Source organism: Barbus barbus (genome assembly GCF_936440315.1).
Source record: "Barbus barbus genome assembly, chromosome: 28".
Classification (NCBI taxonomy): domain Eukaryota; kingdom Metazoa; phylum Chordata; class Actinopteri; order Cypriniformes; family Cyprinidae; genus Barbus; species Barbus barbus.
The window spans coordinates 23,250,194-23,274,513 of NC_136756.1; the positions used below are offsets into that span (position 1 = coordinate 23,250,194).

Genomic DNA, 24,320 nt, shown 5'->3' on the forward strand with positions numbered 1-24,320 from the left:
ATGTGATTAATTCGGCAAAACAACAACAACAAAAAATCTATATCACATTAAGCATTCACATATTATCAATGAAAATAAGTAAATATAGGCCCTATACAACAAGATAGATATAGCCTATCTCCCTCCATGTTGAGTCTGTAAATAATAAAAACCAACACTTGATTTTTCTGTTTATTTTCTCCACATTTTATAATTCAACTTTTAAAAAAAATTAAAATAGCCGTGCGCTCTTTAGAGTTCAATGTAGAGAGGGAGTTGAGTAGAGTTAAGTGGGAGGGAGTTGAACGTGTGACCAGTCGCAGTAAACTTTCTATCACTTTCTAATAGAGTTAGTTTAGTTTGAGCTGAAATAAGGGAAGATGGCGCGGCGGAGCTGCTGTGCCACGTCTTGTTACACGACAAAAACCAAATTAAATCCCTTTAACTCTTTCTTATGTGCTTTTATTTCTTTTATAAGTCTTAGTCCTTTAATCGCCGAAGCCGGGCTGTACACAGCGTCGGATCAGATTATTATTCTATCACCGGAGAATGTGGACTCCGTGCTTTTTAACTCCACCGCGGCTCTTCTCGTGGAGTTTTACGCGACCTGGTGCGGACACTGCGTCGCGTTCTCACCCACCTGGAAAAACCTCGCCAGAGATATTAAAGGTTAGTTTGCTCCATATGTCCACATCGTGAAGATACTGTCGTACAGTTAACAGCTGTTAGTGACGAGTAGCGTCTATGCAAAACAGCTGGACTTCCGTACAATATCATTTACCATGGTAACCTGTTTAAAGGATATTTTAAATGTATATATACATTAGTTACAAGTGGGTTTTGGTACCATAGTGTTTTTATCTCTTGTGTAACTCTTACGCAAAACAGTGAATTCTGTTTGTGTAAACTGTTTTAAAAGTTAAATTAAGTGCAGTGAAGATGACTAATTTACCTACTGATGATGTATTAGTGGTCAGTGGATGGTTATAAACGCACAGTCAATTGAGATAAGCTGGTAGACTGCTAACTAGGTTACACATTGACTAGTGAACAAGCAATGTCTCAAAACCCAAGCTGCCCACCAAATGAACTAGTGAACGGTCTGCCAACTGAGCTACCTAACCCTAAATAGTGATTTAGAGAGTTATCTACCATGTCAGCTTCTTCGGTCTACCAAGTGAGACTGCCTAGTGAAATAGTGAGCTGTCTACCTGGACAGCATTTATGTGCATTTCGAGTTAATTTTGCTACTTACACATGCAGGCAGTTAATTTAGGTTTTGAGACACAACCACTTGAAAGTGCACATATATTTTTTCTCTTATGTAGCTCTAGGTTTGATGTTTTTGAGTTGCCTCATCTAGGTTGACAGTATCACTGTTTATCAAAAGCACACCTGGAAGTCCCCTTTGTGAAAGGTTAATGGAGCATATGTTGTGAATGAGAACACTATATCTTCATTGTTGATCAGAACCAGATGCTCTTTGACATGGTGTTGACATTGTATTTGCACAGACAGATGTTTGATGTTTTTAACCACAGACTCCTTACCGTCATAACACAAACTTTGCAACATGCAACTGAAATCCATTTGCAAAAACACTATCGATCCCATTCTGTGCATTGATTCAGTTTCATAAACTCTGCATTCTGTGTTGTGTTGCTGTTGTAGAGTGGAAGCCTGCTGTGGATCTGGCTGCTATTGATTGTGCTGATGAGAGCAACAGAAAAGTGTGCACCAATTTCGGCATCACTGGATATCCGTCTCTGAAGGTAGTGTGCAATTTAGAGAGCATGCAATTATTGTTGCTTTTGTGATCATTTATAATTATGGTTCAATGTTTGTTTTTCTGTAGGAAAGAAAAACCACAAATGTTTTTAATTTCTCAGTCGTAGCAATTAATGTGATTAAATGGACATTTTTCCTCCTAAAAAACCAACCCTAGTAATTTCACCTCCAGAGTTTCAGAAGAGATCTCCACAATTTGTGATGAGATTCTGCAATAACAACTCTGAGATTTAAATATGAATAGAAACATGTTCCATTGAATTCAAATGTATTTCCCATTAATTAATTTTATATAAAATACAATTTTATAGTATATATATATATATATGCTACCATTCAAAAGTTTGTGGTTCTTATTTTTCGTTCACCAAAGATACATTAAATTGATCAAAAGTGACACTAAATCCGTTTAGATTTACAAAATATTTGTATTTGAAATAAATGCTGTTCTTGTGAACTTTCTATTTATCAAAGAATCCAGTATTATGAAGTAGCACAACCATTTTAAACTTAAATAATAAGAAACCTTTCTTAAGCACCATATCAGCATAGAATGATTTCTGAAGGGTCATGTGACACTAAAGACAGATTTACCATCACATGAATAAATTGCATAAAAAATATTAAAATACAAAAAAAAATTGTAATGATGTATCACAATATTTCACCATATGCATGTATAATCAAATAAATGCACCCTTGGTAAGCATAAGAATCTTTAAAAAACATGAACAAATCTTACCAAGTTCAAACTTTAGAACGGTAGTGATATTTCATAATTTTCTGTTTTATGCAGTGTTTATTTTATACAGCTGAAAATGCAAGTAACACCTGAGCAATATAATTTTATCTTCCGAATAACCTTATGTTCGTGATCAGCAGTAAAAAGTATCATATTATACAATTAATTTTGTAATTTGTGTGTAGTCAAATTGCCCATAAATGGAAATAAAGATAACAAATCATCTTTAAAAATGGTTGACTGCATTTATTGGGCCTTGTTTGTGAAATATAAGGAGAATTTTTTTTGTGTGTGTATTTTTCGTAAAACCATTCTTATGTAAATTGTTGATGCAGTGACCGATGATTTACACGTCAATTCATTCTGCTTGTGTTTCATGAATGAGGCCCTCTGCTGAGCACAAAAGCATGACTTGTGAGTTTTTTCCACAGAGATGAATCCATTTTATTCATGAATAACTGTTTGTTCAGTCATGCACTATGGGTACAGACTATGCCGAAGCCAGAGGGACGAACCGATGTAACTGAATCTGTCAGTTCTTTGTCCTTTCTCTACATAAACTGTTCCCATTCCTTGAATTATTATATGGCATCAGTTTCCTTCAGGGAAACATTCTGAAACTCATCACCAGATGTTCCTTCATTATTTGGGTGTTTTTGTATCTGGATTTTGTTAGTCTAGTTTTGTGTTCTTGTCTTGTAAAATAAAGTCTTATGAAGGGACCTAGTGAAATTCTTCAACAGCTTTGATGAATTTTAAGGAGGTAAGAGGAAGAGCTGTTGACTAAATCTGTCAATGAGGCTCTGCAGGCATGCAGCTGATGTGAAGGGCTCAAGTAGCACCGTTTCTGATCTCCCTCTGTCTTTCTCAGTTCTTCCCAGCTTATTCAAGCAATGAGTCCAAGGGCCAGGAGTTCAGAGGTAAAAATGTGCCTTTATTTATTCTAATGTGTCCTTAAAAGAATAGTTCACCCGAAAATTTTAGATTTTCTTTGACATTCTTCCTTCTGTGGAACACAAAGAATTTTTTATGATGATTTTAAAATGTACAGAATTTAAAAAAAAAAGAATATATATTCTATATATATCTTATATAAATTCCAACAATTTTATTGTTAAAGAAGGTACAGTATCTGCTCTGTTTGGTTTGAGAATTTCTACAACTGAAGATGGAAATAGGGATTAGAAGTGAAGAAAATGAAAATAAAGTTTTAAACCGTTCCAGCCAAAATAGATTGGGACACAGATGTCTGAGGGAGAGAAATAAGAGATTTCACATGTAGTCAAGAGAAATAACTCACAATATTGTTCATTAAATCGGTTGATTGCAAGACTGCAGCAACTGTTGTCTTTTTCACGCTGCAATTGCAAAATAAAAAGAAAAGCCAAGACGCAGACAAAGGAGCTCTTGCTACAGAAGTCTTAAGTAATACTAACAGTTAAGATTTTACCGACTGATCAAAAGAAAGCATGACAGAACATTTAAAACCCAGCCTGTCAAGGTGATGGCTATTGATTATTTGTAGCACAACCTTGGCTGTTAGGCCTCAAACGAGTATCCTAAATGTAATCCATAGAACTCATATGATAAGTCATATGATAGATTTGTGTGCGAAACATCATTTAACATTTTAAGGACCAGATTTACTAAAAGCTTGCACTAGCACAACCACCCCTTTTGCTGAACTACTGTCAGGATTTACTAAAAACAAGTAGTGAAAAAAGTAATGAAAAGGCATGTACACATTGACTTTATAGCATATGCATTTGGAAGAGTTTCCACTCCCATTGGCTCTTTTATGGGACTGCAGTCTAACGCTGATTTGCCCTCTTTAGTCAATCTGGCCTCTACTATAAGGTTTGATTTTCAGGTGAACTATTCCATTTCATCCAATTCTTAGCCATTTAATAAAGATCTTTGATGTTTACTTGTGATGTACTTTCCTTTATGTATAAGCATGTTTTTAAATGTTCATATAGGATTTTCGAGGGATGTGAGAGGCTTTCGGCACTACATTATCAATAAGTTGGAGATGCACAATGAGACGTGGCCACCTGCTTGTCCACCTTTAGAGACAACTAGGTTAGAATACAATGTCCTACACACTTGTCAACTTAATTAAAAGCATATCTTCATTTTAATTTGCATTTGAAATCTTAAAGGTTTGGATGTCATCTTTTATCTGTTTGCTGATGAATCAGTTCTGAATGTAAATAATGCTTGCTTGTAGCGGTCAGCGAGCATGTTGGTTTTGTTTGCTTTTAGTTAACGCTGCTGTTGAAAAGTTCACTCAAATGGGGAGGGGAAAAAAATAGATTTGCATCTGTCAATTCATTGCAGGAAATGCTAAAAAAAAGCTTTTTGTCTTCTGTGAGCCCAAAAAGAGAGAAAGCATTGAAATGTCAAATAATTTACACAGGAGTGTTTTTATTAATTTCATAAATTAATCATAGTTAAAGTAGGTTTTAGTTCAAGGCTCAAAACGTCTTTTTAGTAACCTCCCTAGCATATGAGTAAACTATACAGTCAGACCATGTACTCATTATTGATGATTTGCATTACATTATTTCAACTTATTTGAATCTAATCTTTTTTTCTCTTGACAGTGAGGCAGAGATAGACAACTTCTTTCAGGCCAACGATGTGAAGTTCCTCGCTCTTGTGTTTGAGAGGAAAGACTCCTACGTGGGGAGAGAGGTGAGATCAGTTTACACAAGGATGATTTAAAGGAATAATTCACACAAAAATGAAAATGTTGTAATTTATTCACCATGTTGTTCCAAGCCCAAATTCCTTTCATGGAACACAAAACAAAAGATTCTGATGAATTTATTCATAGTTTTTTTCCCCCATGCATTTACAATTTCCAATGCATTTTCAAGCTTCAAAGATATGCATTTTTTTTAGCTAAGACTTTATTGAAAAAATACACTACCTTTTGTTGGGAAGGATTTATTTGTACAAAATCTGTACATTTTAGATGTGCATTCTGTCACATTTCTTCTAACATGACAATTAATTAACGTTTTATTTAGGTGACACTGGATTTGTTGCAATATGAAAACATAGCCGTGCGCAGGGTTTTGGACACGGAGACAAGTTTGGTGTCCAGGTTTGGCGTGACTGATTTTCCTTCATGTTACCTGTACAACTCATCCGGACATATCTCTAGACTCAAAGTGTAAGTGCTTCATTTCCTTCATACAGCCCTGTAGCATATATAAAACTTCAGACCAGATGTCATGGATTTTTCAGGACTATATTTTACAATAAATCATGAATTAAACCCGATGTGTTGATAATTTCGAGAGAAAAAAATATCATGAGACGAGAAATATCTGGGATGTTTGAAAACTAATGCTAAGCTATAGTTAATGCTTATCACTTTTAATAAAGCTCATACTTAAAATTATCATATTAAAGTAATAAACTTAAAGGTGCAAGATTTAAGATTTTGGCCTGGTGTTTGATAAAACAGCTGAAAAAATCCCATAGACTTGTATTGGAGGGACTGAAATTACACGGTTCACCTTTAATCTCTCTTTCATAGTGCATTAACATGAGCTAGAACCGAGGCATTTTACTCTTAGATTCTTATATAATTAAGCATTTAGCATTTGCCTGATCTCGTCTTCTCAGTTTTATGATCATTAGCCATTGCAGGAAAAATCCCGCAACATCTGGCCATATTAATGAGACAACAGAATTTTAATACATGCAATTATTCAAGATCACAGAGCTTTCATAATCATTTCTAACCAGGAGCATAAATCAGAGGTTTGCTCGCTTTGTTATGCTTATTTGAGAAAAATAACTTGGCATGGGTGTGGGGCCCTTTAGATGACAAATGCAAAAGAGAAATGATTTATGGTTGGTTTATGTTGTTTCCGTCCTGCTTGATGGTGTGTTGAGGGAGATTTTAATCTTCTACGGCGAAACAATGGTGCTCCTTTTCTGCGTTTCACCTGCCAAGCAGTCCCTGCTCTGCAGAGCAACAGATGGCGTCCTGTCAGGTCTGAATGCGTGATTGATCTTGTGTAGCATGCTCAAAAACATAAACACACACACTATCTCCACCATCTCGGGTCCTCGTGGTCTCAGAAGCGTGCCATCAGACCCTGGGGACCTCAAGCTTCGCCCCATCTCTCCGGTGAGGCTTGATTGAAGTTTGGGTAGATGAGGGAGTGTGTGTCCTCCTGTGCTGGAGACAGGAATGCACAGTGGTGTTTAGTGTTTGATTGCCAGGGTTAGTGAAGAGGGTAATGATCAGTAATGACATCTCATCAGCACACCACGCCCACCATCTGTTCATCTGAGAAAGAAAGATAAATAGATAATAGAGAAAAACAGGAGAAGAGAGACATGGGAGTAAACTCACTTTTTAAAGCAGCCACAAGCATAATGTGTTCCTAGATGGTTTTGGAAAAAAGTAGTTTTAATACTGCTAATTTCTAGGATTGTTAAAAAAGGTTACTGTCTCAAAAACGCATCTAACTTGGTGAAATAGTGGTTTACAAATATAAGCATATCAATGGCCAATACTGATAGACTGTACTAACTCAATAGCAGATATAAAGCGAATTAGTAAAATAAGGTCAGTAAGATATTTTGCCAACACTTCGGTTTAGAGACCAATTCTCACTATTAACTAGTTGCTTATTAGCATGTATATTACTAGCATATTGTCTGCTTATTAGTACTTATAAATCACATAATAGCTTATTCCGCATGACCATAATTTACATAACATACCTAAACTTAACAACTACCTTCTGAACTATTATATTAATAAGGAGCAAATTTGGAGTTTATTGAGGCAAAAGTTATAGTTAATATTTAGTTAATAGTGAGAATTGGACCTTAAATTGTGACTTATTTATTTAAAGTCATACTTGCCTCGAATTTATCAAAATTGACAGTAAAGACATTTGTTACAAAATATTTCAATTTAAAATAAACGTTGTTCTTCTGAACTTTGTTAATAAAGGAATCCTAAAAAATCCTCAAATATTAAGCAGTTTTTAAAAGATTTTTATTGTTTGTTTGTTTTTTTTTAAATAAAATAAATGAAGCCTTAGTGAGCATGAGAGCATCTCATCCGGACATATCTCCAATATATTGATCTTTCTAGTCACAAATGATTTTCCCTCACTTCCTGTCTATAACTCTACTTCCAGCTGTAACTTTAAAGCTATGTCCAAAATCACACGCTATCAAAATATGCAATGCATCTGATAAAGAATATATTTCTTGACCCGTTATGTTCTGCAAGTATGCATCTAATCTGAATGCAGTCCTGACATGCTACATCAGCCACGTTGTATGCACTAGTTCATATTTCATCTACTGTTTTATAAATACTGACATACTGTTATTGCATACTATATACTGTAGGGAAGTAATATATTTTAATTCCTGCCCCAAACTGAACTCTATTCGACAAGGAGCAGCTCTATATACATGGCCTAGTCTCAGCTCTTCTGGAGTCTGGCAGACATGACACCTACTGCACATTCTTTTGTCACATACTTGAGGTTATGTTTAGAGGTTGTGCCCTCACTCCTCTTTTTTCCTCCTCCATCAGACTCAATGAAGCTCGTGCCTTTTACTCATACGCCCTTCAGAGGTTGCCAGGGGTAGTGCGGACAGGCAAACCCCAGATTCCCATCACTGATCTTATCAAGAACTCAACTCTACAGGAATGGAGGCCGTTTAACAAGTCAGTGCACACAAACTTTTACATTTAGATTTATTTTACATATTAATGCATCATTTAAATTCAGTGCGTTCTTGTGTAGTTTTATTTAAGTGTTGTAAAGTGGAATAATGTTTTATACAGTAGTGATCTATTGTAGCTGAATACTGAAAATGGTGAACAGTTATAATCCTACATATATTTGTGTATGCATTCATATAGGACACGTGTTTATATGTCTGATTTGGAATCAGTGCTGCATTACTCTCTGCGTGTAGAGGTGTCTGGACACATCAGCATCAGTGGAAATGATCTGATTGCACTCAAAAAGTACATAAATGTACTGACTAAGGTGAGTCACATCAGTACACACACACACATTAAATATCCACTTGAATTCTTCAGCCTAGTCAGTTCACAAAACAAACCACTAGAGGGAGATACACTGAACATTTCAATCCAAGATGTGTTTTTTGTTTTCAAGCCTTAGCATAAAGATATCTTCAGTGTTTGTGTTCTTGAATGAAAATAGAGATCAGTCAGGTTTTAGAAAGTACAACATGTGGTCATATGGGTGTTTCAGGATGAAAATATATCAGTACTTGTGACAAACATGGTACAGCAATTGAAATATTGCTGAAAATATCTACACAGCAGTATGTTAAAAAACTGCTTATGTTGTTTAGATTAATTTCTGATATTTAAGGACACATCCAGTATATTCCTGTTCGCTGCTGTGATGTTCTGTTCCATCACATCCTTTTTCTTTTCTTTTAAAGGATTTGTTTATTTTTTTGAAAGTGATTTAGTTGGGATTGCTTATCGTAAAGAACAAATAAACATGCAATGCATATAAAAATTACATATATATATGTGTATATATATATATATATATATATATATATATATATATATATACATACATACATACAACATTTTAAAATATTTACATTTTAAATTTATATTAAAAATAAACAAATATTACATTTCTTGACTAGTTTTTTTCAGATTCACTCCGTTCCCTATTTCCTGTATCTTCTCTACTGAGCCATGCTCTACTAGATCAGACGCGTGCCATGGATCTCTTTGATGAGGTCTGAGACAATGACCTTTCGCTGGCTTTGCGTCCGTCCAGCATAGCTCTGCCAATCTCTCTGATTATTTAGGGCTCTCTGGGGAAGATCTACACAGATGCATGGAGGAGTGGCAGGGGCCCTGTGGTTAGTTTTGTCAATATTCCCGGCTCCCTCTGGTATTCCAGCCTTAGCTGGGCCTCTTCAGAGTGTCCTTGCTGTTTTTGGCTTGCTCTTTTGAGCTGCCTTGTTAAACAGACACGCCGGCTGCATTAATTGACACTCTGTGAAGAGGAAGTGTTTAACCCCACTAAAGCAAAGCATGGAGAGATTAATGGTGGCACGGAGGAACAAGCACACACACACACAAAGTGTTCTGAGCTGAAGATCTGTACAGTGGCTTGGATGCTAAACACAGTTAGTTTGCTTACAGGTTTGGTACTTTAGATTAAGATGCTTAGAATGCAGGCAGACTGATGTAATGGGATAATCCTGTGAATGTCACAACCTGCCCTCTCATCCTCAACCTTCTCCTGCACCAGGTGACCCAGGACTTTTCTGTGCCCACAGGGGAAATAATAGACTTATATGTATGTACAGTCCCATTCAAGAGTTTGGGGTCAGTAAGATATAAAAATAATAATAATAATCAATTAATCAAAAATACAGTAAAAATAATAATAATAATATTGTGAAATATTACAATTTAAAATAACTGTTCAATTTATACTAATGTATTTTCTTATGTGTATGTGTGCCCTCCAAAAGTATCTCTGTTGGCTGTGGAGTCATGGAGGACATTTACAAATATGATTAAAAGATGAATATGAAGTGAACTACAGAATGTCACATTTTATTATTGATGCTCTGACAATCTACTGTCCTCAGGAGACTTTGACACAGAATTACAGATGCTACACAGCAAGATACAAACCTCTGACCAGCACCAAAAATAGAAAGGCAAGATTAGAGTTTGCAAAAAAGCACAAAGGTGAGCCAGAAGAGTTTTGGAACTGTGTTTATGGACCAATGAGACAAAGATGAACCTTTAAGTGATGGGAAAGCAAAAAAGTGGAGAAAAAAAGGGAACTGCAAATGATCCCAAGCATACAGCCTCATCTGTAAAGCATGGTGGAGGTGGTGTCATGGCATGGGCATGCATGGCTGCCTCCGGAACAGGCCCTCTCAACTTTACTGATGACTTAATGTATGTATGCATATATATATGTTTGTGTGTATACATGTATACATATGTTTACATTTGCATATATAGTAGTTCTCATTATGAGCATAGATGAACAAAATGTAATGAATAATGTTATGAGCAGTACTAAATAGTAAATATACTGGTGGAGTTTGATGCAAAGTGTTTTCCTCGGTCACGCTGTTGCTCAACGTATCTGGGTTTGCAGCACAAGCCGGATTTGTATGAATCAGAACATGTATTTCAGGATTAAAAGAGTGGATCTTGGAGACATGAGAGCATTACAAAGAGGTTTTAGGATTACCCATCTTTATCCTGCTTTCTTGAAAGAGGCTTCCCGCCGCGCAAGAGGGAGAGAATAAAACAAGGAATTAGAAGGCAATTTGAGGTCCAGATTCAGCCATGACTCCATCTTTTATCAGAGGCCACGGTGTCCCAAAAGACTGATTCTGCATTTCCTGTTTTCATTCTAACAAATTTCAGAGACCCACGATGTTGGTGGACAACTAGCACCTGCTGTTGGGTAGTGCTGTGATAACAGGGAAACAGTTTAGATGGCTTTTACATGGCCCACTTGTATATGTGTCCCAGAGGGTGAGATTAAACAGGGGTCTTCTTCAGGGCTGGGCCGACATATGTGTTCTCTTTTGAATCTCTGCAGAGAGAGAGAGAGACTGTGGTTTTCTCGAATGCTGATACTAATCGGATTGGAGATGACATATTGCTAGGGTGAAGTGGATTGTCATGGTCCGAAGGGGAGGAAGAAGGGAGAGCAGGGGGGTGGGGGGCTGAATCAGTAAGGACCGTGATTGGAAAGGGCTGTTTGTGGTTAGTGATCTATATCCTTGTTTTGGTAGATGGAATATGCAGAGGCTATATATACTCTTACACAGCATGATTGACAGTGTACTGTTGGAAAAACTGTCTGAATAACAGAGAGTCTCAGAAAACATGGTCTTCTAATGAAAAGCTAAACATTACAACAGTCACTATTAGTATTAAGACACTCAAGTTTTAATACTCAAGACTCTTAAAAAGTCACCGCATTAGATAGCAAAGTATCTTGGCATCTGCAAACATCTGCAAAAAAACGTTAACAAACTGGGTCCAATTTTTCATAGATGTGTGAAGTCAGTTCCCCTCAAGTTCACATAGGTGTAGTTCAACACATTTATCTATGAGCATGTAAATTTTGACAAGCAAATGCAACAACAAAACAGCTTCTAAACAGTAGGTCTTGTTTTATTAGTGACACTGTACAATAAGGTTCAATTATTCATTATTTATTTAATGCATTAGGTTTCGTAAACTAACAAAGTAACAGGATTGACAGCACTTAGGAATCTAGGTCAGTGTTCATTTAGTATAATACATTAATTTTCATTTATACACCTTGCTTTATGTATTAATGTATGTAGAATATAACATTAACCGAATGAATATTGTATGAGTATTGTAATTTAAAACAAACACTGATTAAAAAGTAAAAATTGCATTAGTGATATTTCTCTGAAGTTAGTGCGACTTTTTGATATTTTGATATGTAATGCAATGGCACGCATACATTTTACACTACTGTTCAGAAGTTTGGGGTTGGAAAGATTTTTTTTGATGATCACTATATTTATTTGAACAAAAAATAGAATAAAAACTAATAATGTGAAATATCATAAGTTAAAATAACTTTTATTTTAGTGTATTTTAATGAAATGTATTCCTGCGATGACACGGCTGACTTTACTCCAGCAACATTACTCCAGTTTCAATATGCTGATTTGATATTTAAGAAACATTTCTTATCCATGTTGAAAACATGCTTAATATGTTTAAGGAATCCTTTTTTCAGGGTTCTTATATAATAGAACGTCCAAAAGAATAGCTTTTATTTGAAATAGAATCTTTTGTGATGTAAATATTTACTCCCACTTTTCATCAAATTAATCAAATGAAGGCATCCTTTCAAAAAAAAAATCTTACTGACCTCCAAACCCTTAAACGGTAATATATCTAGTATAAGTGTTGCCCGAGTGTCTAAATACTTTGAGGACGGTGTATATCAAAGTGTGTGAGCCAGTTCACAGCATTCTCGTCTTTTCTCAGATCACACTTTTAGTTCTCCTTTACAGTGTTAACCAGCTCAAATATAGAGTCTATTATGATTTATGTTTACTTTTTCATTGCAACGCTTAGAGAGACCTCACAGTACAACAGAATGATTCCACAGCCTTTCATTCACTAGCTGCCAGAACCCCGGAGAGTTATTCACATCGCCTTTGTTGTTTTGATTTGCAGAGATTCAGAACAGAGTTTTCACTAGTTTTGAACAATGCCTTTTGTATGAGCAATCCCAGATTACTCTCTTCAACACCCAGGTCTGGTAATGAGCTTTTCACACTAGTTAGAGTCCAGACCAGCACACAGATCTATTCAGTAACACACACACACACACACTCAGGACTAGACTAGAGACTTTCTCCTTTTCCCACCTGTGCAGCTCTGATTAGCTTTCCACCTTGGCTGCGTTCTCAATAGCCGAATCTCCCAGATTAAGGAAACAAATCAGAATGGAGTGGGGCGTTGGGGTTAAGTAAATCTCCGCAAGGCCTTTTTAAGTGAGCTGCGTTTTAATAGAGATCCTGTTAGAGGGTGATGAATAGAAAGCCGCACCATGCTGAACAGATGGCCACAGGAAAATTGAAAAGACGCAAGAGCACAAATCAAAGAAAGGTGCACCTCTGGGATCCTGTGGAGCCTCCCCACAAACAAACACACACACACACACACAGGCCTTGGCCTGCACTAATGTGGCTGTGTTTATGGGGCCGTGACGGAGTGTTAGCGTTGGCTTTGTGGCCCCAGCTCAGACACAGAATTGTAAGGTCAGCACTGGCGTCCATCCAGGGCCATTGAATCTGTCCATTCCCTCGTGCCACATGGCTCAGGCTGGTCATTACTTCACTGCGCTTCCAGAGACTTACACACACACACACACACACACACACACATTCTTTAACCCAATTAAATTTGCACTGGTGTAAGAGGCGTGTTTACCAATAGCAAATTGCGTGTTGCTTTTTAGTACTAAAGAACAACGAAAACTTAATATTTAAATAGTTTAACTCATTAATTAATTCTATGTTATTTGTGTTCTTTGTTTGTTTTTTCATTTAAAAAAACTAATTTTAATATAATAATAATAATAATTGATTACTCAGTCATGGAATAATTATACTTTTAATGGTTAATGTGTTATGAAATAATAATGATGATGATGAATATTATTAATAAATAATATATAACACAATATATTTTACCAAGAAATAATAATCAAGAATGATTGCCTAATAAATAATAATAGCAATAATAATATCATAATTATTATTATTATCATATTTGTAATGTTTAAAGTGTAATGAAGTATTATTATTATTATTATTATTATTACCAACATTTTATAATGGTTCATGTGTCCTGAAACTGTGATAAATATATATTCATCTTTAAAGGGGCTTTTTCTCACTGCTTTCCTTGACTGTAAATCTTCAGAGCATTGCAGTGTGCATTTTCACTGTCACTTAGCGTCTTCTTGTAGCACATTAGCGAATCTAGCGATCTCACCATTTGACAACAGCTACTGGTGCTGCAGAAATAGCTGTCACATTTATTAGGTTTAAAAAGACTTAAAATAAATAATGAGATGTTTTAGCCTAGCCTGGTCCCAAACACAAGTGTATGACTGTGTATGTGATTATGTGCTTGTTTTGTTTGTGTAGTATTTCCCAGGTCGTCCATCTGTAAAGAGTGCACTGAACACAGTGGACAGCTGGTTACAACAACAGAAGGGGATGGAGATCAAATACAGTGATTTTAGAGATGTCCTGGACAACACTGTGCAGGTTAGACAAGCTTGCATGAGCAGAATATCTCAGAAAGAGCTTATGTCTTTTTTATTCTTTCATTAATTTTTTTTTCTTTCATCACTATAAATGATATTAGAAATGATAAATGAGAATTTTGACAACCAGGCATTTGATATAGCAGAGTACCACATTTATTTGAAAAGGTAACTAAATTTGTCAATAGCTTGCCGTAAGCATTTCTCCACTTAGACTTGGGTCATGAGGTCAGCGTATTGGGATGCTGTCACTCATTTAAATTTATTAAAACGTATATTTGAACTATTTAAGCCATTGCAAGCACAATTTCAAGCCATGGCCTTCTACATCATATCCAGCCTGCAGAATAATGCAGAACACAAAAGAAGATATTTGGAAGAATGATTTGACTATTTTTGCCCATACGATGAAAGTCAATGGGGTCCAAAACACATTGGACTCCACTGACTTTCATTATATGGACAAAAGACACTTGAGAGATTTTTTTTGTAAAAAATATCTGCTTTTATGAAGAAAGTAAGTCAAAGAAAGTAAATGACAGAATAAAATTTGATTGAACAAGATTTTGTGATGCTGTCATAATACTAATGCTCGCATGCCTACACACAGAAACATACACAGAAGCAGTTAGTGACCTCATTAGCTTTTAGCCACCCAGTCAATGAATCAATGAGGAAGTAGGAAGGCGTCCCATAAGGAAAAGGGCTAGTGTCATCAAGATCATCGCTTCTTATAGAAACACCCACCAATCAACTGCTGAGTGACTCTGCACAGGAGACTGACCAATGGGAGATCTGGATTAATTCCAAAATGGGCCAAAGAGTTTAATGCTGTTTGATATGGGCTAATTAATTATTAATTATGCATGAAGTGAAATATGATTGAAAATGATCCCTGAAGAGGTTTTATTTCTTATAACAGCCATACCTGCTTCAATTGCAGTATCCACCTCACTTTATTTGAAGAGTGACTGAAAGGAAAATTGATTGACTTCAATTGATTCTTGTTGTTTAAGTGAAACGCAAGTCAATTGAGACTGCATGTTTGTGTGTGTGTGTGTGTTTTTAGACGAGTGATGCAGTGTTGCCTGAGGGTGTACAGTGGGTGGGCTGCCAGGGATCCCAAGCCCATTTCCGTGGATATCCCTGCGCTGTTTGGACCCTCTTCCATGTGCTCACGGTGCAGGCTAAAGAAATGTCCAGCCCAGGTACTATTAGTATGCAAAGTAAATGCTCCCTTCTTTTTAAAAATTGTAAGTAGATAGTAGCCTTCCAAATGCTATGCTCAAGTACAAAATGGCTATATGGACTATATGGGTCGCGAACCTACAACCTTCCTGTAATGAGCCTAGACTAAATGAAATGGCATTCTCCACCTGTAATATGATATATCCGAGTGAAACAGAGAATTAAATGGAGAAAAAAAATTAATTTTATCCATTGGGAATTAATATTAAAGGGTTAGTTAACCCAAAAATGAAAATTCTGTCATTAATTACCTTCACGTGACCTTTTGTTCGTCTTCGGAACATAAATTAAGATCCGAGAGTTCTCTGCCCCTCCATAGACAAAAGGGTACTGCCACAATCAAGGCACAGAAATGTAGTAAGGATGTTGTTAAAATGGTCAGTGGTTCAACTGTAATTTTACAAAGCTAAGAGAATACTTTTTGTGCACAAAGAAAACAAAAAGAATTTAATTCAGTGATTTCTTCTCTTCGGCGACAGTCCTCCGCCATTATAGACGCATGTGCATTGGGTTCCTCTGCACCTAAACAAGGCGAAGCCCATGCGTTGATAATGGCAGAGGACTGTCCCGGAAAAGAAAAAAGCATTGAATAAAGTCATCATTTTTGTTTTCTTCGCACACAAAAAGCATTCTCGTAGCTTCATAAAATTATGGTTGAACCACTGATGTCACGTGATGGACCATTTTAACAATGTCCTTACTACATTTTGTTGAAAGAATATTCTTTGTAGTAATGTGCACTGATGTCTACAATAAGGCCCTGTTTAGTGCGTTTACGGTTTACAACAACGGCGTTTTAAAATGAAAACGATCCTTATCTACACTGCCATTTTCACTGCATTTCAGAAACGATCTCTGTCCACACTACACAACCAAAAATGCATGTCACATGACCATTCATGCAGATACAACAATGAGCATGATGTTATTGTTTACGCAGATCGGATGTGGGCAGACATGCCATTGTTTTCAAAAGTCTCCATTTTGGTCTGTTTACACTGAAACGCAATCCCTGCTTTTCAATCTAAAACGCAGAGCATTTTCAAAGGTCGAAAATTCCAGAGTAGTGTAAACGACAGGCGTAACCTTAGCAAAAGTTATGTGTTTTAAAACAAAAACGCACTAGTGTAAACGTAGCCTAAGATAAGAAACAGTGTTCCTGTAACTCAGTAGAGCACACCAATGTTGTTGGTTTGATTCCCAGGAAACTGATTAAATGTATACCATGAATGCAATGTAATGATTTATATAAAAGCATCTGCCAAATGCATAAATGTGAATGTATTAAAGTAAAAAAAGATCAATTTTGACTTCATGACTTTTTAATGATTTCCAGCTTTTAAAAAGCAACATCATCTTTCAGAAATGCAATGTGCTGAGAAGAACAAATCAATGAAACATCAGGTCGCACAGTCTGATTTGTTGATGTTAGATTTTTTTTTGTTTTCGTTTCTGCTATAGACCTTACATATTTTAGACTCATGTACTGTAAGTGGTCTAATGAAGCTCAGGCTGAATTCTGTGGCCCATCTTGGCCTGTTGTTGACCTTAAGAGCTGCCATCAGCTGCCCTATGTCACAACCGTCAAGGCTCTTTTGAGATGGATGAGCCCAGTCTGTTGTGTAAAGAAGGCCGACATGCATCTGTACTGGGCTGTGTGTGGCCGTCTGTGCGTTCCTCTAGCATGTTTATAGTGCTTTTTGTTGAAAAATCCATCCAAATACACACGAGTATCATGTTCCAGGAAACCAGTATGCCGCTGTTATTCTTAGGCCTTGTTTTGCTGCTGGAAAAGTAATTGTGTGTAGGTAGAAAAGAGGGATTTGTTTAGATTATTGGAATCTGAAGGGTTAATATAAGACCCAGTGAACACAGCTTCTCAACTCACACTTAATCCAGCAGCTTACAGTGGGCGGAAGAGAAGCGGAGGGGGCATCTGCGTGTGGATGCGTGTTTGTGTTTGTGTGAGCGGGTGGAGGGGGGTCACGTAACCTGCAGATGGAAGGCCAGGGACGGGGTGTCCATCTGTCCACTGGCATTGCTTTGGATTATATCCACCAGCTAAACCCAGAAAGAAAGAAGTGTACTAACCACAACAATAAACCAACTTAAAGAGTATTCGGGGTCAAAACTGACCCGTCTACCTCTCCTGGTAACTGCAGTGACTTGTCCTCAGAATGTGTTGTGTTTGAGAGAATAGATACACAAGAATTAGTGTAGGTTAATCTGGGGTCCCAAGGTTGGTTAGTTAGTGGACTGTTGTGTGTCTGAATTAACAGGTTACTACATCTTTGGATAATTATTGATCAACTTTCATGTGTTTTTTAAGCAATATTGAACTATTTGCTTGTGAAGATACACAGAAGAAGGTCAAATATTGTTATATTATTAGTTATTATGTGCTGTAGTATATTTTTATGAAGCTGTTATTGTGGAATTATGCTTTGTTAGAAGTTTTTTATTATATATAATTTAATAATAGATTAAATTACTGTAATATCACATATGCATGTTATATTATCAAATAAAAGTATTATTGTAGATTTAATGTATTTTTTTATTAATGCATGATATTGCAATATATATTAATATTTAATACACTTCATGCACCCAAAGTTGGCAGTGCTTCTTTTCTTGCAATGGCACTTTCATTCTTTAACTTCCTTTTTTTTTTTTTTGACCATTTCCTCTTTACTTCTCTTTCTCTCTCTTAATCTCAGACCCTCAGGAAGTGTTGCAGGCAATGAGAAGTTATGTCAGCAGTTTTTTCGGGTGCAGGCCATGTGCAACTCACTTTGAAAGTATGGCCCAAGAGAGCATGGATCATGTGACCTCTCTGTCTGCCGCTGTCCTTTGGCTTTGGTCTCGCCACAACCGGGTCAACATCCGTCTGGCAGGTTAGTATTTTCAGTGTAAATAAATGTTAAGTGTTAAAAACATATGACTAACACTTAATGTGTATACAGTGGCCACAAAAAGTATTTGCATAGTCTTTTTTTTCCTCCACTTAAAATTGGAAACACACTTTTACATTTTCTGTACTAAAAGTACTTTTGCAATTACTTTTAAACAGTTGGTGGTGTAAGAGTGACTTTTTGTGGATGTGTGAAGTCAATTCCCCTCAAGTTCTCACAGGCGTCCTAACAGAGTAACCACAACTGTTATTCATCACATTAAGTATGGACATGTTCATGTGACCAGAAAGTGCCTCTATTTTTCGTCTCCATTTTAAACAGTATACCTACCACTTAAAAATCTAATAAACGGTTTTCTTGAAAGGTTTGTTTGCGCTATATTTCTGTACAATAAATGCCACTTGGTATGGCTTTTAAGTGTGTCCAAATACTTCTGTGGGCCATAATAATCCAAGGATATTATTCAGTCCTGTCACTCCTGTCCATAGTATAGAGCAGGAGAAAAGAAGAGAGCACACCAGGTTTTTTTTTAGGTGGATTTTCCCTCTCCAGAGCTCCAGTGCAGCTTCTTCCCTTTAAATCCCTTTAATTCGGCGATCCTCTGGGCAGACACCAGCTGTCCTGTTCTCTTCTATCCGTCTATCTCTCTATTTCTCTCTCTCTCCAGTTACATTCATCCCTTTTTCTATTTCTCACACCTTCTGTTGCTCCCCATATTTTTATTTTATTTAAAATTTTTGAAGTTATGCTCATTTATTCTTCAGGTAGGAACATTGTGTTTTTTAATCTTACAGTTTTTAGTTATAATTTCCTAATAAAAGTGAACATATTTGACATTTCATAAATAAAAATGTGTTATCTCTCTGATAACTTGTCAGCTTGCATAGCTGTTATCCATAAGGGCTATAAAGGGAGTTTAGTTGCCTCTCTTCACACTTGCTTAATTAATTTGTTTGTCATCTTTTGATGTCGCCTGCCTCTTTAGCGTCTGTCCCTTTTTACCAGCCATGAAGTCATGAATAATTGGGCAAAAGTCCCCCATGCATGTACCCCTATGGCTCTTCTGTGTCCCCTGTTCCCCCATCACTTCTGCTGATTAGGTCTCACTGTCTCTCATGTCCCAGGAGAGTCGTTCCAGCCGCTTGACAATTGATACAGCAACAGTGTCTCCTGCCTGGGGCACGCGACCCTCTATTCCCTAGACGGCTGGGACAGCAGGTGGCACACGCCACACCGCCAGAATCAAGCCTTCCTCTGCTTTGTAATCTCTGTCCCAAGTAGCTAACACAAACTGTGTGTTTCTGTATGCGTGTGAGGTGGGTGGCACTCTCCCCTCCTCCTCCTTTACCTCCGACACCCTTTATTCCTCTCGGTTCCCAAGAGGGACCCTCCTCCTCCTAATGGTGAGCCTCTTCAGTAGTTCCCTCCCACATCTCACACACACAGCTAACCAGGCATGATTAGTGGCCTATTAGTATCACTGCTGCACAATTAATTTAACTGGCATGAAGGCCCAGGCAGCAAACTCGGCCCAGCACTCCTGCCACTTGTCGAGGGAGGAGAGGTCTACAGAAGGAAGACAAATAAGTTTACCTTTGTGAGATTCTTTATTTGCTCGCTCACTTCTGTCTTGGCTTATTGCATACTGTGATGTATACTGACTTCATTTGATTACTTTTCTAAATTTCTAATGAATGTTTTTAACTGTTAATCTTTTTTTTTATTATGCAGATTCTTAAATGGCAACACATACATGGCATGTGGGAAAATCAACACAACCTGCAATTTTTTTTAAACATCCATAGCAATAGATGAATAAAAGTATGTAAATAACCAGAAAAACTGTTAATCTTTTTGAAACATTTAAAGCAGACAGGGTTAACCTTACAGTAGTACTCAACAATGTCAGACTTTCAAAATCCTTCGTGACTTGAATTAATATTATAATAATTCAATTTTAGAGCACAGCCACCACACTTTAAAACCTCTTTTTACTTTGAGATCATTCTGAGGTTAAATACAATTTAAAATCATAAGATATAGTTTAATAGCTATGATACTGTTTTTAAAATCAAACCTTTGCAGGAAATGACAGGAAACATTGGCATCTAATAATGCCTATAGGAAAAAAGTCAATCTTAAAAAATAAAGCATATACATAAACCCAAATAGAACAATTATGGAATAAGCATGTGTCCTGTTGTGTCCTAAACTCCTGAAACATTGGTGTCGAATACTTTAGAGCAGTCACTTTTGTGTGAAAATATTCAGATGGAGCCCCTTTGTAATCATTAATATTTTCATAAGTAACTGTAATTGAATTACACTTTATTTTAAGGTGTCCTTGTTTTATAATATATTGCTCAGTACTTAAATGTATAATTAGACTGGAAAAAGGACACCTTAAAATAAAGTTCAACCTTTTTTTCTCAGTAACAGTTACATTTCCGCTGCATGTAACTAGTTACTCCCAACACTGTGTTTTGCATTCGTTTAGTCATTCCTCCAATCCTCCCTTCATCTGAACACAGAAGCCCTGCCCACCCATCGGCACTCGCATTCACTCCTGTTTACCAGAACTGTCCCGCATGACGGCTCCTTCGCTATTCACACGCATGAACATTAATGCACTGCCCCGGCAAGCTTTGTATCAATGTTAACAGTGCTACAGCTGAAGTCACCTTTGTGCTGAAGGGCTCCATGATTAAAAGTAAGATCTTCATAGGCATTGCATCACAGCCAGATATGAGTGCTGTCACAGAGCCATGCATAAAGACCCCTGAGTTCCCGTAGACGCATAGTAAAATTGATGTATCTCTTATGTAAAGTGCGGTATGCAGAGTACATCCACACATGCATATATACATCAGATTAATCTACGTAAGAGATGGGGGGGGGTGTAAACTAAACACTGCTGCCACTTCTTGTAGTGTCCCGGCCACCCCGTGACATCCGCCACAAGCAATTTATTAGCGGATGCTTCTGTCTGGGGTGGCGTTTGGGGGGAGGGTGGAAAGGAAAACATCTGAAGGGAAAAAATAGTAATTCATTAGAGGGAGAGCTGCAGCCCAGAGGTGCTGGCTTTCATATTCAATTTAGAGATGGTGGCATGTTCATAGGGGGTGTGAAGAGAAGAGTGTGTGTGGATGGGGAGGGGTGTCTTGTTCACCCCAACCTCATCTATTATCTTCACGATCCTCCCTCTGGGAGAGCCCACAGGTCTATTGATCATGTCTTTAGACCTGTCACACGCGCACACACACACGGTTCACAAAGCACCTCAAGGTTAGGCAAAATTCTGAATTTTGAATGACAGGAAAAGGAATTGCAGCAGAAATTCAACAGATACTCTGCCTTTTTTTTTTTTTTTTTTTATAACTAGTCTAACTTTTTCCCATTTATTTTCTGATATGCAGAATGAGTTTTGTCATACAGATTTGAATCTACAAAATATTGTTTATAGATACTTAAATACTGATGTCAACATTTTAATCTGTGATCATATGATATATGAGGTCAATTAGAGAATCATGGGAAATTCTGAGAAAAGTGTTCTTCTCCAGGTTACGTTAAGCCGTGAACTCAGAATTGATTAACGTGTCATTTGGGCTTTTCCCACTTAACTTAACACCCAGTTAAATAATTAATCGTTTTAAACTGGGTTTATGTCTGTTTTAAGCCCAAGCAGGTGAATCTCATGAAAACATGTCCAGGTCACATTTAAATGTAAATATATAATACATTTAATATAAATATAATTTATATTATGTATAAATGAAGCCTTTTTAAGCTTTTGCAGTGCCGAATTATTTTCATAACAATCAAGCACATTTTCCCCTTTTTTAATACAAGCAGAAAATGTACTTTGGATTTTGTATTCCAGTTATTCTCAATAATTGTTCTCATTTGATACTTATTATTTTAATTATTACTTTAATTTTGCTGTAGTAGAAACAAAATAGTCCTTTATTTAACCACAAATTAAAAGTTGTACAAAAAATATCCATGATGTATACAGTAAATACTTAACAATTGTTATATATATATATATATATAAAATAATAATAATAATTTAGTTTTTTACTGTAATGAGCTGTTAAAAAATAGGCTTCATTTTCTTCATGCAAAATATAATTTCTACACACACACACACATATTTTTTAATACGACTCGTACATAATATTGCTTTTTCCAAGAACATGTTCATGATAACATAATTTCAGTGACAGTTGTGATTTTAGTTGTTCATTGTCAACTCATCCTTTGATTTATGGTTGATCTGGTTTATAAAACTGCTCTTTTGACTGTTTATGAAATTATGAATCTCCCCCTGACAGCTGTTTTTCTTATCCCACACAGGTGAACTCAGCGAGGACCCCCATTTCCCTAAGATTCAGTGGCCGTCTCCGGAGTTGTGTCCTAGCTGTCATGGTTTAAAGAAGACCGGTGAGCACAGCTGGAACCAAGAAGGGGTGCTGACCTTCCTCCGAAACTACTTTTCTTCAGCTCACATTCTAACAGACTACCTGCAGGACGAGACCCAGGCTCTCATCTATCAGAGGAACCGACTCACAGCAGCTCGGATGGAGAAAGAAGCCGGACGCGGGGCGGAAAGGAGAGCTCGTGAGGTTCTGGACAACCACCCTGCTGAAGAGCCTCAAGAAGAAGAGCAGCAGGAGGAGGAGGAGGAGGAGGAGGAAGAGCCAGCACTGGAGGAGCAAGCTGGTGAGCCATACCCTGCGGGGTTAGAGAGAATGGGGGCAGCTGAAGCAGACAAGGCTGATAACCAGGCACCTTGGGAGAAGCCACAGCTGCCGCAGTCCCAACACAAACCAAAAATTGTGGGAATGAAATTACGGGAGCCCCAGGAAGATATAGTAGACCTGGATTTATTTGTCAACCAACACTATAAAGCCAAAGCCCTCCGAGCTGCAGCCATGTCTGGCGTAGTGCGACGGAGGAGTTTGAAGAAGAAGGAGGATGTGGAAGACCTCCAGTTTGAGGGAGGCTGGAGGGTGAAGCGAGACCTGGGAAGCCAGGAAGAGAATCTCGGTGCTGGGGTCGGGATAGAGCCGTACCCCAGACCCCAAAGCAAGCGCTGGCTGTCCCTGCTCAGCGTGGGATTCTCCAGGCTGGATGTGAGCCTGTGTGTCCTGCTGTACCTTCTCTCCACCATGTGTCTGCTCGCCATGTACCTGTATTTCAAACTGAGGCTAAAGCTACGACGTGCTAAAGTGTCTCTGCCCTAGAGCATCGCTCCAGTGCAAACTTTTTTAGCAGGAATGACCAAATCTCACAATCTGTGGCAAATAGAGAAACCGTCAGCTTCGGTGCCAAAGTATTGATGCACAGAAATCGAGAGTTTACAAAGAACTGTTTTTAATTTGATGGTAATGTTGTTTTACAGAACCTACACTTTTTTTTTTTTAAACTCCTTTGAGTTTCTTTCTTTGAAGCATCTAGCGATGGAAACATTATAATCGTAATTGATGTCTTTTATTTGTTTATCTTACAAAAACAAATTTTTGTATGACCACTCTTCGAAGAATTCTTAAACATTTTAATGCATTCACCACACATCATTTTTAAAAGCACCAACCATTTTATATAATTTTCTTTAAAAAAATTTAGAGTTAAGAAATACTTTATCGCAATAACATAGCATCTTTAACATGACCATTTTTTAAGTAAAATAATTAAAACAGTCAAAAAGCATATTTTTTGGAATTTGGACCCCAATTAACTCTTACCGTGGTTATCATAATGAAGATATCTATGTGT

General features: G+C 37.1%; 1 protein-coding gene across 1 annotated transcript; it reads left to right on the forward strand.

The window, feature by feature from the left end:
* The first annotated feature begins 271 nt into the window (after positions 1-271).
* On the forward strand, positions 272-24,073 carry LOC306847986 (sulfhydryl oxidase 1-like). Its single transcript, XM_079382269.1, has 12 exons — positions 272-648; positions 1,651-1,751; positions 3,381-3,429; positions 4,489-4,591; positions 5,116-5,206; positions 5,545-5,690; positions 8,094-8,228; positions 8,427-8,556; positions 14,255-14,377; positions 15,446-15,584; positions 18,345-18,521; positions 22,899-24,073. The coding sequence occupies exons 1-12, from the start codon at positions 360-362 to the stop codon at positions 23,786-23,788; spliced, it is 2,373 nt and encodes a 790-aa protein (XP_079238395.1). The 5' UTR covers positions 272-359; the 3' UTR covers positions 23,789-24,073.
* The last annotated feature ends 247 nt before the right edge of the window (positions 24,074-24,320 follow it).